The sequence below is a fragment of the Typopeltis vanoorti genome, chromosome 6, assembly GCF_054136105.1.
Source record: "Typopeltis vanoorti isolate ZY-2024b chromosome 6, IOZ_Tvanoo_1.0, whole genome shotgun sequence".
NCBI lineage: Eukaryota > Metazoa > Arthropoda > Arachnida > Uropygi > Thelyphonidae > Typopeltis > Typopeltis vanoorti.
Window position 1 is genome coordinate 7,335,140 of NC_143554.1, and position 19,297 is coordinate 7,354,436.

A 19,297-nucleotide genomic window follows, 5' to 3' on the forward strand; every position below is an offset into this window, starting at 1 on the left:
CAATTTCCAAGCAATACATTCAAACATACTCAAATGTATTCTCAAGACACCCCATGTCCTAAGATATATTATCTAATAACTTGATGTTGCAATATAAATTTTTAAATAATTAGTAATATAATGCTAATATATTGCATGTTATTGATTTCAAGATATTTTGAACTAAATCACTGTACTTGGAAACAATTAACAATTACATAAGACATCTTTATAAAATACATTCAGACAACAAAAATATACAAATTTTGACTTACTGTTGCAGGACCAATAATAACAACACCTCGTTCATTAGCTATTTTGATCATCTTTCGAGTCATATTTTCAGGAATACCTTCTGCAATAATTGCTATAACACGTATCTGGAATACATAATGTGTTAGTAATATTAATCAATTACTTACAGGATGGTAACATATAATTATCAATCTTTACTTAACTTTAAATGAGAAACTGGCTTGACCAGACATGTCCCACTTTCAGTCTGTTTCTACACAGGGATAATGAAATGAGTGACCAAAACTTAAGAGGTGAATAGCTACTAACACAAAATAATGTAACCATTCAAACCACCCAGAATAAAGCTGTAAGTGACAGGCAAAAAAATGCTTCTTTGTCATTGATGTAGGAAAGGCTATGGTCAATTTTAGTCTCTTGCATGCAAGAAACAGTAAGAGGCATGCAACTATCACAAATCACTTGCTCCTCTATTTGAGAATTCTGTTTGAAAAACTTAGGAATTTCCAGCATAGATGTGCCCCCCCACCCCCTTTTTTTTGAGTAAAGTTCAGATAATTACAGGTGAAAACAATATATAAAAAGGGAAATAAATAAATAAATAAAAAGGGTTGTCATGATCAGATTTTCACTTTACTACAAATAGATGAGAAATCATGGGAATATAACAAAGATCTGTATTTAAGTTTTGTAGATCTGGAAAAGGCATATAAAAGGTGCCAAGAGGTCTGTATCACTTATATAGACCAATGAACTTTGCAACACAGTTTTTTTATAGGAATTTCAGTAATGTTTTCTGGCTGGATACAATTTTATTTTTATTTTTTTCAAAGATGATATAACCCATTTATGAGAAATATGTTGAAAACTTATGGCATATTAATACTATGAATCAGATGAATATTGATAAAACAGTAATCATGCTCTAGAGACTAACATGATTTGCGGTGTGGTTTCTTCAAAACAACTATCGTTTGTGGCAGAGCATATGGAAATAGTGTAGCTCGTTGACATTTGTTCAAGTGACTCAATAGTGCAATTAACAACCAGAATGAAGGGAAAAATCTCGTGTCCATCTTTCTAAAAAACTCTTCTGGCACCTGTCAAGATGCATGGTAGGCAGAATCCATACAATTTGGTATTTACAACGCCCCTGCTGGTAAATTTTGGTATTACTTTTTTTTTTTTTTTTTTCTTTCAGATGTCACTTCTGCATTACACAATTTATTCCTGCAAAGTTTCACAGTATTTGGATCACTGGCTGGCACCCCACAAGGCTTTAAATAATAATACTTTAATATTGATCATCCTATTTTACAACTTTTGTGGGTGGGAGTCACACAATGTGTAAAGATGAGGGAGAACAAAAATTGGTAAAGTGGCTTGGAAAGTTTGGAAAAGGAGCATACTTCTTTCCAGTTTTTATAACTGATATTTTGTCCCAAGAGCAAAATCTGAATAAAAGTTCCTTTTGTTCTTTAGGGATGATCAAATATCATCATCCCTAAAGAACAAAAAGGAACTTACCAGTTGAGTTTTTATATAAGCTCTTACTGTGTTGGCTTACTAAAAATTAATTCAGTAACTAAGTAGTAATGTTCATCCAAAATGTGTTTATTTTTAAAATGGCAGAATAGCATTACCATAGAAATGTTAAAGCAAAAGATGAAGAGAATCCACTTTCATTCTCCTAAAACATGCTATTTACTGTCAAAATTCATTACCTTCCAGTTCATTACTGTCTTGAATTTATTATGAAATCAATTAAGAAACTGGGACAAAACTTTATATCCACTGTACTGGTATCTAATGCCCAAATACCCCCCCCCCCCCCCAACCACACACACACCACCCTCCTTCACACATAAGTGCAGTGACTACAAAAAGAAAGTTGAAAATTTATTTTTCACTTGGTTAGACTATAATAAATTTAGTTTAATCCTTTATCCAAGTGTGAGCGAACAAAGTTTGCACCTGAAAGTATCTTCGTGACTGGGGTAAGGCGGTACAACACCGGGAAACTCATTGCAAAGGTGCAGCAAGCTAACATCACTCCTCTCTCAGTATCTCCCATAACGCAAAACACATCTCCTTGCGGATATGTATAATGTTATGCATTCAGGGATATGTATAATGTTATGCATCTTCCCTTAATGCATAACATTATACATAGATTGATTGGTAGATTGATCAGTAATCTGAGGTATGCTGATGATACAGTACTCCTTCGATGACATGGAAGAACTAGGACTAATTCTTGACAAAGTTAACAAGATCAGTAATAACAGAGGACTTCAACTCAATTCTAGCAAAACAAAGATCATGGTTCTCAAAGGAAAAACAAACAGAGAAACTCTTGAGAAACAAGTGTATCATAATGGAGAAGGAATTGAGGATGTCAGCAAGTTTGAGTGCCTGGGATCCATTATTAACGTGAAGAATTGCTGCTCAGAAGATGTCAGAAAAAGATTAGGAATGGCTAAAACAGCAGTCAGAGACTTGTCTAAAATCTGGAAGGATGGATCTATCTCCATGGGAACAAAGTTGAGGATTTTAGATACAGTTGTTTTTCCAACAGCGACTTATGGATGCGAGGTTTGGAACCTAAAGAAGTCAGATAAGAAACGGATATCTTCTTTTGAGATGTGGTATTATAGAAGGCTGTTGAGGATATCATATACTGAAAGGTGTACAAATGAATGAGTGTTAGAAAAGATTAGTAGAACTTTAAGGCTCCTTAAGGATACTGACAGAAGAAAGTTAAAATATTTTGGACACATAGAAAGGATGGAAGGAGGACTTCTCAGAACCGTAATAGAAGGTAAAGTTCCTGGAAAAAGAGGCAGGGGTAGACCATCAATGAGATGGATGGATGGTGTGTGTGGAGTGACTGATCTTCAGAGTTGAGGCTGCCAGAAAAGTAAACAACAGGACTACATGGTGAGGCCTGGTGTGGAACATCACCAAGCATCGGAGTGACCATACAGCATCTGTAGATGCCCAGTGAACAAAGAGAGAGAGAATTTTGATATCAGCTTTAATACTATAATGTGATCCACATAGATGATGAAGACAGTGGAGATAATGTACATTCGTGTCAAACACCTGACTTAACATCAAACTATCTTCCTGTACCTCCTTCAATTCTAACTCCTGATTTACGACTTAAATAGTGACTGCATTGCTTGATATAATATCCCATTTACATAACATAACTGGAGCATTTTATTCCCTCTTGGCAACTTATAACATGACTTTTCCAGATCTACAAAATCTTTGTTATATTCCCATGATGATTTCTCAACTATTTGTTTTAAAGTGAAAATCTTATTTTCACTTTAAAACAACCTCTGTTTGGTCTGAACCCAGCTTGTTCTTCTCCAAGCTTCTCCTCCACAATTTTTATTAAGCATTTCTCAAGAATACTTGCATAAATCTTACCAGGAACACATCATCATCATCAAATTCCTGCCATGTACCCTCAAGGGGTGTACAGGATATGACAGTACTACATGAAAAATTTACATCATTACTAACTTCCTATCTAAAATTTTCCTCCAAATCAGTCTGTTACTTGTCAAGACTCCAACATTATCAGATCTTATATTTCTATCGTCTAAGGCACTTTGTACTGTATCAATCCACCTATATCTTGGTCTTCCTCTGGGTCGTTTTCCTGCCAACCTGGCAGAGAACACTTGTTTTGCTAATCTTTCCTATCCCATTCTATTTAAGTGACCATACCACCTGAGATTAGCTATGCTAACGCATTCCTGGATGCTGACAATGTCAAGTTCTTTCCTAATATCCTCATTTTTAATATGATATTGCCATTGATGCCATCTGTTCATGCCTCTAATCTTTCTCAGGACTCTCATATCTGCAGTCTCTAGTCTTTGGTCAAGTGTTTTACTTCTGACCCAGCTCTCAGATCCATAAGTTAAAACTGGTTTGAACAATGTCTTGTATACAACTAATTTAGTGTTCCGACTAATTTCTCTCTTATTCCATACGAATTTATTCAATTGACTTCCCACCATACCAGCTTTGCTGATTCTGTTGTCTATTTCTATATTTAATTTACCATCTTCAGTAAAAATCGTGCCTAAGTAACTGAAATGTTTTACTTGTTCCACAGGTTCTCCATGCACAACACAGTTGACATTTTCAATGATTCTGCCTATTTTCATTGTCTTTGTCTTTTTATTGCTGACCTTCATGCCATATCTATTACAACAGCTATTCAATTTAGTCAGAGAATCTTGCAGACTTGTAGCGGATTTATTTAGAAGTATAACATCATCCGCATAAAGCAAAGAGCTGACATTAACATCTCCAATTTTGATATCAGGTTTAATACCACTTTCCTTCATAATGTGATCCATATAGATAATGAATAACAGAGGGGATAATGTACATCCTTGTATCACACCAGATTTAACATTAAACCATCTTCCTGTACTTCCTTCAATTCTAACTGCTGACTTACAACTCAAATAAAGACTAAGTATTGCTTGATATAATGCGCCATTGACACCATATAACTGCAGTGTATTGAATAGCTTCTCTCTTGGCACCTTGTCATATGCCTTTTCCAAATCGACAAAACTTAAATACAGATCTTTGTTATATTCCCATGCTTTCTCAACTATCTGTCGTAAAGTGAATATCTGATCCTGACAGCCTCTATTTCATATCAACTATTTTATATCAACCTGAATCCAGCTTGTTCTTCACCAAGCTTTTCTTCCACAATTCTTATCAACCGTTTCTCAAGTATACTTGAATAGATCTTGCCAGGAACACTAAGTAGGGAAATATCTCTGTAATTCTCACATTCAGTTTTATTTCCCTTTTTATATATGGGTACTATGAGAGCTCTACTCCAATCATCAGGAATTCGTCCCTCTGTCCAGGCTTTCTGAACTATGCAGTGCAGCCACTGTAAGACTTTTATACCACCCTACTTCAGCATTTCTGGTCGAATATCATCTACTCCTGCTGCCTTTCCACATTTCAAGCCTTTGATGGCTTTTTCTACTTCAAGTATGGATATGTATTCCTGACTGCATGCCTGGTCAGTGTTTTTTATCACTGTACTGTCATCACTGCTTGTTTCATTTAGCAGTTTTTCAAAATAATTACTCCATACTTCAAGGATATCTTTTTCTCCCATTTCCATTTCACCTTTATCATCTCTAACTCCTTTTACAGCACTCTTTCCTCCATTCCTAAGCTTCTTCAACAACCTCCAGAATATTTTGTCACCTTCTTGATATTTATTTTCTATATTCTTACCAAAGTCCTCCCGTGACTTTTGTTTAGCTAGTTTTACACACTGTTTAGCTTTCTTACATTTGTCTCTGTATTCTGTAAGAGTAAAACCAGGAACACACAGTAGAGGAATTCCTCTGTAATTCTCACATTTTGTTTTATTTCCTTTTTTTTTTTTTTTTTTAAATATATGGTACTATGAGCACTCTACTCCAATCATCTGAAATTCTATCCTCTGACCAAGCCTTCTGAATTATGCAGTAGCCAGTGTAAAACTTTTATACCTCCATATTTCAGCATTTCTGGTCAAATATCAACCCCAGCTGCCGTTCCACATTTCAGATTTTTTATAGTCTTTTTCTACTTCCATACTTGAAGTATAACTATAAAAAATATAAATTATAAAATCTGAAATGTGGAAAGGCATCCAGAAATGCTAAAATATTATATTATCACTCGATCCCTTCAGGGAGTCTAGACTCATCGAGGGAGGGCACCTACTCTACAACTCTATCTCTAACACTCACTCCATCAACTACAACACCATCTACAGCCCACACCAACCACTACTAGTATTTTCACAGACAATCACAAACATCCATGCCCACAGCAGGATTCGAACCTGCAGCCTTTTGGCTGGACAGCAGATATGCTAATCACTCGGCCAACCAGGCCAGCCTCCAAACCTCCAACCAACCATACCTCCAAAATATGGAGGTATAAAAGTTTTACAATGGCTGCACTGTATAATTCAGAAGGTCAAATTTCAGATGACTGGAGGAGAGTGCTTGTAGAGTGACTGCTTTCCTTTTGGGAGTTTTTTAGCATTCTGCTGACACTGCTTGTTTTGTATCATTTAGCAGACTTTCAAAATAATTACCCCATGCAACAAGAATATCTTTATCTTCAGATTTTATTTCCCCTTTATCTCTAATTCCTTTTAAGGTACTCTTTCCTCCATTTTTCAATATGCCTCCTGAATATTTTATCACCTTCCTGATATTTATTTTCTATGTTCTTACCAAAGTCTCCCCCATATAGTTCTGATTTTTCTACCATGGAGTTCTGATTTTTCTATCCTTACAGATTACATTACCACATGCCTCTCTGGCTGAAACAATCCAAGTTCTCTTTAGGATTTGCCAATGAAACTACAAGGTTTGGTTCTTGTTTTCAAACTCTTTCAGTTTTTCTTGAATAATGTTTGTGTATTTGAGTCTACAGTTCACATGTGATAGTTGTTCAACTTTGATTTGTTTCAAAACTTTCTTACATCCTTCTTTTCAATATGAAGTTCAATTTTATTCTGCTGAACACTAAATGGTGATCACTTCAATTTAAAATCCTCGGTGTACTCGTGTCCTGACCCAGTGCAAAAACATCACTGTAGTCAATAAGACTTTTCTTATTTCTTGTATCTTCTCTCCATGTGAATTTGTAAATATTTTTATGTTGGAACATGGTGTTAGTAATTACTAGTCCATGCCCAAGCAGAAATCCAGCAGTTACTTACCATTATTATTAGCTCTGCTCATTTCTCCAAATTTTCATAAAACGTTCTTATATATATAGTAATCATTTCCCAATCTGCTGTTTAGATCTACAACACAGACCGACCCATTCTTTTTTGTTGTGTCAGAGGCCTTCCCCAATGCCTCAAAGAAATCCACTTCTTCCTTAGAAGAACCCTCTCTGTGATACTATAAGCACATATAAGTATTGTTTAAATAACGAAACCTGTGGTGCGATCATACACGTATTAACCACAGTGAAAATTATTTAATTGTAAATATTTCATCCTGAGTATCTTAGGACGTCATCAGTACAGTAGTTTAAACAATAAGAGGAATAACATACAGTTAGGGCACATGATCACAATAGAATCTCATTAAACGTGTGTAATGTGTTACAGAAGTAAAAAAAAAAAAAATTATTTAACACAATTTTGTATGACGATTTCCTATACTTTAGGAATAGTAAAACGTCGTTGCGGTTTAAGTTTGGTCTGTGTATAGGGCTTCAGAACTTTCTTTGTATAAACGTTCATGTTTATATAAAGATCTATGTAAAAGTTTAGACTTTTACCAATGGATCCTATGGTTTGGATTTTCAATTCCATGTTGAGAGAGGCCAGATTTCTGCGGTTTAAAAAGACGAATGTGGTCTTGATGTTCCGAGATGCGTTTCTGAACAGACCTACCTGTCTGTCCAAAGTAAGACAATTTGCATGAGCATGGAATCTCATAAACGCCAGGCAACATCAAAGGTGAGAGTTTGTCCTTAGGAGAAGGTAGCAAGTTGCAAATTTGGTTGATAGGTTTGTAAGTAGTGGCAAAATTGTATTTCTTCATAATTTTAGAGAGACGTTCGGAGATGCCTTTGACGTAAGGTATGGGAATCCTATGGATTTCTTCCTGTCTGGTTTGATGTGTGGAGAAATGACAGATGATTTTTTGAGTTGTTTTAGGATTATATCCATTTAAAATGGCTGTATTTTTGATTATTTTTAATTCCTGGTTTAAAGATTCTTCAGAGGAGCAGAATTTATGTGCTCTGGAAAAAACAAGTGATTTAATAATGCCAGATTTCTGAGATGGATGATGAGCAGAAAAATTGTGAATGTAGCGACCTGATAACGTAGGCTTGCAAAAGACAGACATGGCAATGGAACAGTCTTCTTTTCTTTGGATATGTAAATCCAAAAAGGAGATACACTGTGGAGATTCTTTTTCTAACATAAAGTTGATGCGATGATGAAAAAGGTTAATTTTATCAAGAAACAGGTGTAATTCATGTTCGGGATGATCCCAGACTGCAAATACGTCATCGACATATCTTAACCAAATTTTTGGTTTGGGTTCAAAAGTGAATATTTTTTCCTCAAGGTGTTCTAGAAACAAGTTTGCTGGTTTGGTGATAAAGGAGATCCCACTGCTGTTCCTTCTTCTTGCTTGTAAATTTGACCTTTCCAGGTGAAGTAACCTGATGCAATAACAAACTTGAATAATTCAACTATATCAGACGGAAATTTTTGAGTTAGTAATTCTATTGTTTCTTTATGGGGAATGTTTGTGAAGAGGGAGACAGTGTCGAAGCTGATTAACAAGTCAGTTTTTGATAGTTGAATATCTTTAATTTTTGTGTGAAACTCAGTAGAATTTGCACGTTTAATGAGATTCTATTGTAATCATGCTCCCTAACTGTATGTTATTCCTATTATTGTTTTAAACTACTGTACTGATGATGTTCTAAGATACTTAGGATGAAATATTTACAATTAAATAATTTTCACTGTGGTTAATACGTGTGTTTTTTTTAATTACATAAGTCTCATTGCCCAATTCTGATATTAACCCACATTACTCTACTTAATATTGCCTGCTATTCAAGAAGATTATCCTCATTTTTAGTGTTAAATATTACAACTACTCCTTCTTTTCCCTGATTGTTATTGCCTGAATATGACATCTCATATTTGTTGCTTAGAAAGATCTCACCTGTTTTTGTCTTCTTTGGTTCAGTAACACCTATTATGTTGATCTGATACTTGTTCAATTCCTCTGATAGTTCCATTTCTTTTTCTTTAATGATTCTTATGTTGATGATATCCATCTTGATCCATGCCAATGTTGAGTTGGGGCTTGTTCTAGTAGCTGACTTTTTGTTGTTCACCCTGGCTCCTCAGCAAAAGCAATGGGGGGCCTTGTTTAACAGGGTGACGCCCCAGCCAGTATGAAATTCAATCATGTTGTACCATCATTTTAAGTTATGGCTTAAGCCAATAAGAATACTATTTGTATTCGTTCAGTATCCAAGTAGATACCCAACATGGTGCACCATGAGAAGGTGAGAATTAGACATCAGGTAAGAAGCTCTGGTCAGTTCTCCTCCCAGTTATCCAGCCTTGACCCAGTAGTTATTTTTAACCTGCACCATTGGGGAAATTGACACTGAAGGTAGCATGTTGCAGAAGCATATTTGTTTAGTGTCTTCTGTCTAGAGAGAATAGTCACTTTAATTTATGCAACCAGTGATGAATTTTTGTATTCATGTGGATTTTAATTCTAAGGTTTGTGGCAAACCCTAGAATTAAAATGTACGAAATGTTTTTCATGCTCACACGGCTGGCAAAAATTAGAGGAAATGTTGAAATGGTTTCTGCACATGATGGAGTTTGTTGAGGGTTCTGATAAACTGAAGAGAGTATTTCTGAACCCCGCCCCCACTCACAAATGGAGTCACTCACAGATGTTCAGTCTGCAGCAAGCAATGACTGCGCTCAGGAGTGGAATGCCAGGACTAACCCCAGATGCCATACCAGCACCACAGCTAGTGTTGAGTCCTGTCTCCAAACCATGGGGACTTCCTGCAACACTGCTGACTTTTGCTGGCAAGCCCACTAGTTGGATGATCTTGGCCAGGCCATCCAGGACTGCCCATCTTGCTGAAGCAAATGCCAACGCAATGTAGGACCACCAGGATCCCTCTTTCCAAATGTACAAAGATTACAGCATGCAACACAGCAGCAGCAAGCACTGGATTCAAGTGATGGTGGTCTGGAAGATAAGATACTAGTAAAGACTCAGGAGAAGTAGAGCAAAAAATACAGGAAGAAAAGCACTGAAAAAGAGCAAGGACAAAAATGGGCAGTACCATCACTGGGATGTCCCATCCACTATGAACATGTTCCTTCACTTGCAGCAAACAAAAGGAAGCATGACTATAGAAGGATAACTTTAACAAGTGCTGATGGTAGTAAAGTGACAGAAGCAGACAAAATAGTTGAGTTACTGGGTAATCACTTTGGAAGGGTCTGTCGTGCAACGGAGGAAGGATACTGTTGAGGCAAATTTGACAGGAACTGATGTGAGAATAGATTCATGAACTGGAACTTACAATATCGCAGAATCTCAAAGCAAATACAGCTGAAAGATCAGATGAGATATCAGCTAATGTTTTATGAAAATGTAATAAGGAACTAGCAATGCCTCTGATTATGCTGTTTAACTTAAATCTTGGCTATGGTAAAGTTCTAAGGGAGTTGAAGAAGGATAAAATAATTTCTTTGAATAAATGCTCTAAGACTGGTAGCAAATTATAAACCAATTAGTATCTCAGGAGTGGTGGTCAAAGTATTAGGAAAGTTAATTTTTAGAATAAGATTACACTTTTTTTTTTTTTTTTTTTTTTTTACAACTGGGCTGTTTGGCTTCTTCAAGGCATACAAATGATAAAAAAAATATACTCACATTACTGAAAGCTAGTCATGTTAAAGGTTTAATGGAATGAAACAGCACTGGAAAAGGATTAAAAAATATTAATTCTTTCATTATTTCATCTCAGTCACAGAGATACCTTCATGGAGTACGATATGAAACTTGTAACACACACAAAGGCAATATAAACTAAGTGAAACATGTGGAAGACTAGACTAGACTTATAATTAAATTGAAATATATATTGATCTTTAATTGACCATGATTTATATACATTTAATACCAACAAGTTTCGCCGACTGGGCTGTCTGGCTTCTTCAGGACTTATAATGGAAAGAGAAAACTCAAAGTGGCGAGTACAGAGAAAATGGAGTAACACTATCGTATAAACTAAACATTAAAACAGAATGTGTAACATTACACACATGAAGCGTGTTGTGTTAGTCACTGTTATGAGAGCACGTTCTGTAGTTTTGAGTGAAATTAAACTCTGGCAGACTAAGTGATCTTATTAAGGTTTTCCATATATCAGCTATTATCATTCCCTGGTTTCTGTTAAGATTTTCTCCAGGATGGAGTCCTACAATAGCTTCTTTGAAATTTCTTCAAAGGCATGGAGCTGCTATCCCAATCAATGGTATGGTTAGTAATCGCAAAATGATGGTCTAGACCTGAGTTGTCTGTTCTGTTGTTATTAACATCTCCTATATGTTCTTTTTTTCGGATCTCGAGGCTTCTCGACATCTGTCCTATATAGTTTAGACCACAAGCACATGGGATGTTGTACATTCCAGCATGTTTGAAAAAAAGGATTAATGTCTTTTGGCAATCTTAAAATGTGATGGACAGTCTTGACTGGTTTGAACGTAACTCTGATGTTGAAAGGTTTAAAAAGTTTTGCGATCTTCTCAGAAGCTCAGCATAATGCATATGCTCAAAAATAGAGCTACGAACATCATCACAGAAGAAAAGAACTCTATGATGAAATTACTCATTTATCAGAAACATTAATAAAAAATGGCTATCCAAAGAATCTATCAACAAGATTCTTCATAGAAATACCCCCACAACAACAACAACTTACCATCACGCAATACAGTTCATCCATAGTTATTCCTTATGCAGGTATAGTGTCTGAGAAGATCGCAAAACTTTTTAACCCTTTCAACATCAGAGTTGCGTTCAAACTGGTCAAGACTGTCTGTCACATTTTAAGATCGCCAAAATACATCAATTCTTTTTTCAAACACACTGGAGTGTACAACATCCCATGTGCTTGTGGTCTAAACTATATAGGACAGACATCGAGAAGCCTCAAAATCCGAAAAAAAGAACATATAGGAGATGTTAATAACAACAGAACAGACAACTCAGGTCTAGACCATCATTTTGCGATTACTAACCATACCATTGATTGGGATAGCAGCTCCATGCCGTACCTAGAAGAAAATTTCAGTTGAAGAAATTTCAAAGAAGCTGTTGTAGGCCTCCGTCCTGGAAAAAATCTTAACAGAAACCAGGAAATGATAATAGCTGATATATGGAAAACCTTAATAAGATAACTTAGTCTGCCAGAGTTTAATTTCGCTCAAAACTACAGAGTGTGCTCTCATAACAGTGACTAACACAACACACTCCATATGTGTAATGTTATACGTTCTGTTTTAATGTTTAATTTATACGACAGTGTTACTCCATTTTCTCTGTACTAGACACTCTGAGTTTTCTCTTACGGTTATAAGCCCTGAAGAAGCCAGACAGCCCACTCGGTGAAACTTGTTGGTATTAGATGTTTATAAATCATGGTCAATTAAAGATCAATATATATTACAATTTAATTATATGTTTGAATCTAAACAATGAAAAGACTAGACTCCTAACTAAGCATGGCATCCTCTGTTGATGGTCTAGGATGTAAACTGGGATCTTGAAATATTAGTGCTTCACTTATTTTGGGAAGTTTTATACAACCATTAGACAAAATATTGGAAGAATTAAATAATATTTGTAACCTTTTTCCAGCAATGTTTCATTCCATTAAGCCTCCAACATGAGTTTCTCCCAACACTTAAGTCCTAACACATGGATAGAAAAGTTGGTCAAACACAGAATTCAGGAATGAGTGGATAAGAATATGATACTTGATCATATTCTTACAATAGCTTTGTGAAGGGTCAGTCATACAGTCATTTAATAACTTTTTATCATCGAGCAAATGCTGAGTTGGATAAAAGGAACAATGGATTTTGCAAAACACTTGGAACTATTACGTAAACTGAAACAAATGGAGATGGATATGAAACTGGTGATATGGCATACCAAAAAGTAGTATAGGGAGGTACAGAATCCAAGAAAGCAGGTGACTAGTGGTTTGCCACAAGGCTCTATGCTTGCACCACCACTGTTTAATTTGTACTTAAAAATATACAAGCTGTATATCACACCAAGGGAAATGTATTTCAGCAAATTAGACCTTGATTTTGGTCCTGATTTTGGAGAGTAGCAAAAGATTGAAAGCTGAAGCTCCAAGGACATATTGCTAAGGTTGTCAAAGCAGTTCATTGGATTACTTGGTTACTGAAGAACTAAAAAAGCAGAGATAAGTAAGGTATCATTCCTCTCATTGTTCTCAGGTCTGGTTACCTAGGTTTCTTGGGGAAGAGAAAGTAGTAAAGAGGATACATAGGCAAATGACAAAGATGGTGAGTGGTAGGTAGAATGCTCCCTATGAAAATAAATTCAAAGTTTGTGGGTTGCAAAAGTTGGTAGATAGATGAAAAAGTGGACATGTGACAGAAACGTTTAAGTTACTAAAATGTAACTGACACAAGAAATATTTTAGCACTTGGAGACAGAATAAGAAGTTAACCTCATCATCAGCAGTAAAAGATTAGAAGATGAAATAGAATATAAAAGAATAAGAGCCATAGCTAAAAGAGAAGTCAGAAAACAAATTTGTTTCTAATTTAGAACATAATTTATATAAAATAAGACCCAATGTATATAAGATTTTGAAACACTTAAATGCAGATACCAAAGAAAACATAAAATTAATCACCAAATTGAAATTAGAAGAATTTCTAAATTACTACACAGAATTGTGGACGGACAAATATTTTAAAAAAGTCAACTGGCAAACAATTAACGAAAATGAATAGGAAATAACTAAAGAAGAATTAGAAATCAGCCTGAAAGAAACAAGAAACGGAAAATCACCTGGAGAAGATAAGCTAGGTTCAGAACCATATAAATATGCAGGAACAAGATTCAAAGAAAGACTCTTATTATTTTTAAATAAAATTTATTCAACTGGTATCCCCCCATTAAAATGGAAAAAAGCAATTGTGATTCCTATCTTTAAAAAAGGCAATAGAGATGACCCTAAAAACTAAAGAGGTATCAGTATACTAAATTCCTGTTACAAAATATATAGCAGAATCTTAAATAGCAAAAACTAATGAAATATTCCGAAAACTTTATTTTAGAAGTACAGAATGGATTTAGAAAAGGATGATCATGTAGAGACCTGGCCTTTTGCCTAAAATTAATAATAGAGAAAAGAAGAGAATACAATTTAGAAACACATATTGCATTTATCGACTCTGAAAAAGCATTTGACAAAGTTAAAAGAAACATATTATTTAACATATTAAAAGAAAGAAAAATACTAAATAATATCCTAAAAGCTATCACAGGTATATATGAAAATAATCAAATACAAATAAGATTAAATCACGAACTATCATATACGAGAGAGATAAACCAAGGGTTCCGACAGGAATGTCCCCTCTTAGCAACTCTTTTTAATATCTACTTAAACAAAAAATAATAAAATGGAATAAAAATTTACATCAAGGAAAATTAAACTTTCTCCTACAGTGAACTTAAGCACTCTCCTTTTTGCTGATGACCAAATAATAATTACAAATTCTGACGATACCTTAGAGAAAGCTATTTTTTAGATCTAAATGAGATAGCCAAAGATTATGGTATGATAATATCAACAGAAAATCAAAAACTATGGCCTTTAAAGGACAAGATCCAGCAAGAACTAAAATAGTAATAGATAACAAGATCTTGGAACAGGTGAATTCATGCAATAATATCTTTGTCGTAACATACTGGACTCGATAATCAGTATTTTGCCATTCAACAATAGATTATCTTTTGAGAGATGTGTGAGTGTTTTATTGCACTTGTTGATTTTTAACTTTTTAAACAATTTAATACAATTTCTCTTGAAAATAACTCAAGTACATACCTGTGGGTAGTTCATAGTATCTAAAGTACTTTCATAGGCCGATCGTAGAGATGCAAAATTAATCATAACTTCAGCTTCTGGATGTTTTCGCATTGCATCTGACATGTTCTTGTATACTGGATAATTATACAACAAAATAACAAAAGGTGTATTTAGTGAGAAACATACAATTCATTTTATTTCAGATGTTAATCTACAGAAAAGAATTTAAAGGTCTGCTAAAACTGGAAACTACGTTACAAGCTTCAATGTAAATTGCTTTAAAGGAAAAAATAACCTATCACAATATTTAAATAATAAAGTATACAATAAAAAAAAAAAAAGAAAAAAATAATTTTCACCATATAGTTACTTTAACTTCCATAAACTCAACTCTTTTTGCTACAGCCATTTGTTTTAGTGGAAGGCTTGCTTTCCTTTAAACTTAGTGAATTTCTTTTAAAATAAAATCACTTTATGAGAGTTATTATTTGACACCTCCAGGGAGTACAAAGACTCATCGAGGGAGAGTGTGCCAACAGCATCGAACGATTGGACCCCTTCCAACTACTAACCACACTCAAACTTACTTAACTGAGCCATTAGTAGCAGAGGCTCTACCAATCGACCAACCTTTGCTGGCATTTGAATATAGTACAACCTAACTTTTGGAAATCAATATCAGGTGTAGCAGTAAAAGTAATGGAAAAATTGGTCAAAAAGAAGAATTCAAGAATGGGCAGATAAAAATATGATACTGTATATGAGGGGCAAAATGGCTTTGTGAAGGCTTGGTCATGCCTTAGTAATTTACTGATTAGATCCTGTGGCTTCCTCTCTTCGAGAAGGTTGCAGCTAATTACTAGGGAGATAATGCCGCAAGGTGGTTTCCCGTTGCCTTCTTTGCCGTATTTCTATGACTGTAGCCTGTGTGTTCAAGGGTCCAGTTTGCCTGGTCGAGGGATGAAAAACCCCAGATAAACTGGCAGAAAAAACCTTGCTTTGTATGCCCAAGACCGGCTAACTTGGCAATGGCAGAGGAAGATCCTTAAGCTCCTCATGTCATTGGCAAGAATCGAACCTAGGACACTCCTTCCCCAGGCATATGACTGTGAAGCACAAAGACACTAGGCTAACTGCACGGACAGTAATTTACTATCTTTTTATAATAGAGTAACAGCAGAGTTGGATGAAGGAAATGGCTACAAGATGATTCTGGTGAATTTTGAAAAGGAATTTGACAGAATACCACATGGAGTTCTATGATGCAAATTAGAACAAACAGGCGATGGATAAGACACTGGTTAAGTGGATAAGAGGGTGGCTATTGGACAGATATCAAAGTGGTATATGAAAGGTCAGAACTGAGACAAAAACAGGTAACTAGTGGTGTGCCTCAAGGTCCAGTACTGAGATCACTGCTGTTTAATTTATACATAAATGATATCGGAAATAACCTGAAAGGAGATATTCAGTTGTTTGCTAATGATGCAAAATTAGATAGCATTCTAATAAATCAAGGCTATGTGAAGCGCTTGCAGGATGATTTAAAGAGGCTGTCAAGTATGGGAAAAAAAAAAAAAAAAGGGTATCAGTTTAATATAGAGAAATGGAAAGTCATGTATTCTGGGATAAACAGATTACAAGATGTGTATAACATTGATGGCACTGTAACTCCAGGAAATAGATGAAGGTAGAGATTTAACGGGTGTGGTAGACAGAGTTAAAGTTTAGAGGTCATATTGCTAAGGTAGCACATAAGAAGAACACTTTAACAAGTAGAGATAAGGATGTTGTTATTCCTCTTTAAAAGGCCTTGATACATCCACATTTGGATTACTGTACTCAAGTCTGGTTTCCTGGAGATGAGGGAGCAGTAGAGAAGATTCAGAGGCAAGCAGTCTGTAGAATGTTTCCTATTAAAATAGATTGTGGGTGGGGGATTGCAGAAATTAGTTGATAGGAGAAAAAGAGAGGATATGATAGAAACATTTAAGTTGCTTAAAGGGTTTTATAGGATAGGATTGCTGCAGAGGAAATGTTTCAATACTTAGCTAGAGGAGCGAGAACAAAGGGTCATCCCTGGAAGTTGAATAAGGATGTGGTTAGTAGAGGTGTGAGAATTGGATTTTTTGCTTGGAGATTTGTGAATGAGTGGAATGGGTTGCCAGATTCACTTGTGAGTGCTTTGTCTTTTAATAGGTTCAACCAGAGGTAAGAGATTGTGTGGATAGTTTGGGTCTCCTGCGATGTCTTCATACTCCATGGAGGCACCCATATAATAATAAGCTTCATTAGTATAAAATGAACTATTATGCTAGTTAAATTTGGAATTATGATCAAAGTTAAGGCATAGAAACCGAGTTTTACCCAAGTTATTTAAGGTTTTATTATTAAGAAATATATATGTACATGAATTATTATAAAAATATAATATTAAAATAAAACATATACATAAATATTTTGTTCCTTCTTAACTCAAAATGACTAACATCAAAAGAACAATTTTGCAGACAAAATCAAAGCTTTCATTAGGAAAGAAGAACAGCCATCTTTTTTACCTTGGTCAGCTTTACAGCCTATAACAAATTCCTAATGACCACAGGAATAGTATGCTACGGTGTGATAAATTTCATTTTAGTAAAGAAATTTACCTATGGAACTTTGGTCAAAACTAGTAATTTGTTATAGTGAGCATACATTCTTATGTATTAAGATGCACTCTTGATATCAAATGGTTGTTGAAGTTCCAAAAAGGAAGACCCAGTCTATGAGTTTTATTCTGTAACTTCAGAACTGTACTTCTATTTATTTCATATGGAGTTTCCTCCCTTTTCTCCCCTGTCCCTATTGGGGTGAGTCGAGCCCCCTCATGGAGGCTTAAGTATTTATGGCTGTAGATTCATGTGTTCAGGGGGCCGGTTTGCCTGCTTGCAGGATGAAAAACCTGCTGTCCATGTCCAAGACCGGCTGATTTGGCTATGGCTGAGGAAAATCCTTAAGCTCCTTATGTCAGCGAGAGGAATCGAATCCAAGACACTCCTTCCCAAGGTATATGGTTGCGAAGCGAATAATGACTAGGCTAACCGCGTGGACAGAACTGTACTTATTACTACTGAATGAAACCAAATGTCAGATTTTTCATGCTGATTCAAACCTTACTGACAAATGAAAATTTCCTACTACATGAAAGCACTCAGTGATTCCCTCAATCTTTTGCGAGTAGATCAGAGAGAGAGAGAGAGAGAGGTACTTTGGGAGAAAAGAAAAAAAAAACAAGGATACAAAATCAATACTACCCAATAATCTATCCACCAATCTTACAACAACAGCCTTTAAAAATCAAAACATTGAAGAAAGAACTTGCTATGTTACCTCGAAGTCTATTGCAACCAGTTTGCAAATTTTATTTATATCACTTACTTTATCTCTCATTTACATCATTCATTACCAGCCTGGGTGACTGAGATGGGGTAATTACTGTTCAACCAACAGGGTATAGATTCAAATCAGTGTGTGGACGTGGATTTGTAAACACCTTTACATAACAGACAAATTTTTATGCCTAGTGTGAGACCACTACCACACTTATTGGAGTTCATAGTGAAGAATTTATGGAGACACAACGCACTTGTTAGAATAATTACTTTACTTACCATTAGGAAAATAACATTTGACATGTTTAAGTTAAGGGATATTAAATCCCATATCGTTTCTTAGCCGAATATAGTAGAAACTATATAAAGTTCGGCGATTCCAAGCGTAAGCAAATACCTGGATACTGCAGTAACTGACCCTTAAGGTAGTGCAAGCTGAGGCAACTCATGTCAAAGGTGGAGCAAGATCCGATCACTATTCTTGATATTTATCCATAATGTGAACTTAGCTCCTAGGAGCTGTATTACTGTTCGACATTATGAGAGAAGGTCACTACCCAGACCGGTTTCAACCTTTATTGAGGTCTCATCAGTGAGTAGGTAGACCTAGTTAATATCAAGTTTGTAGCAAACAGAACTTACAACCCTTCTATGAGTATTGCCGAGAGGTGTCCTAATAAATTATTAGATATATGGAGAGCCAAAGGCTTCAATTCGGTGACATATGACTTGTTTAAGTTAAGGGATATTACATCCCATATCGTTTCTTAGCCAAATAAGAAACTCAAAGAGTTTCTTATTCGGCTAAGAAACAGAGCTTATACAGCTCCTAGGAGCTAAGTTCACATTATGGGTAAATATCAAGAATAGTGATCGGAGCTTGCTCCACCTTTGACATGAGTTGCCTCAGCTTGCACTACCTTAAGGGTCAGTTGCTGCAGTATCCAGGTATTTGC

The 19,297-nt window shown here is 35.4% G+C and overlaps 1 protein-coding gene across 3 annotated transcripts in view; it reads right to left on the reverse strand.

Moving 5' to 3' along the window:
- ATPCL (ATP-citrate synthase) overlaps positions 1-19,297 on the reverse strand; it is a 555,953-nt gene that overhangs the window by 195,924 nt on the left and 340,732 nt on the right. For all 3 annotated transcript variants that reach the window (XM_090394661.1, XM_090394662.1, XM_090394663.1), the window contains exons 16-17: positions 14,986-15,101; positions 255-359 (exon numbers count right to left, since the gene is read on the reverse strand). In XM_090394661.1, coding sequence (XP_090250787.1) covers positions 255-359; positions 14,986-15,101 — 221 coding nt within the window. The remainder of the gene's footprint in view (positions 1-254; positions 360-14,985; positions 15,102-19,297) is intronic.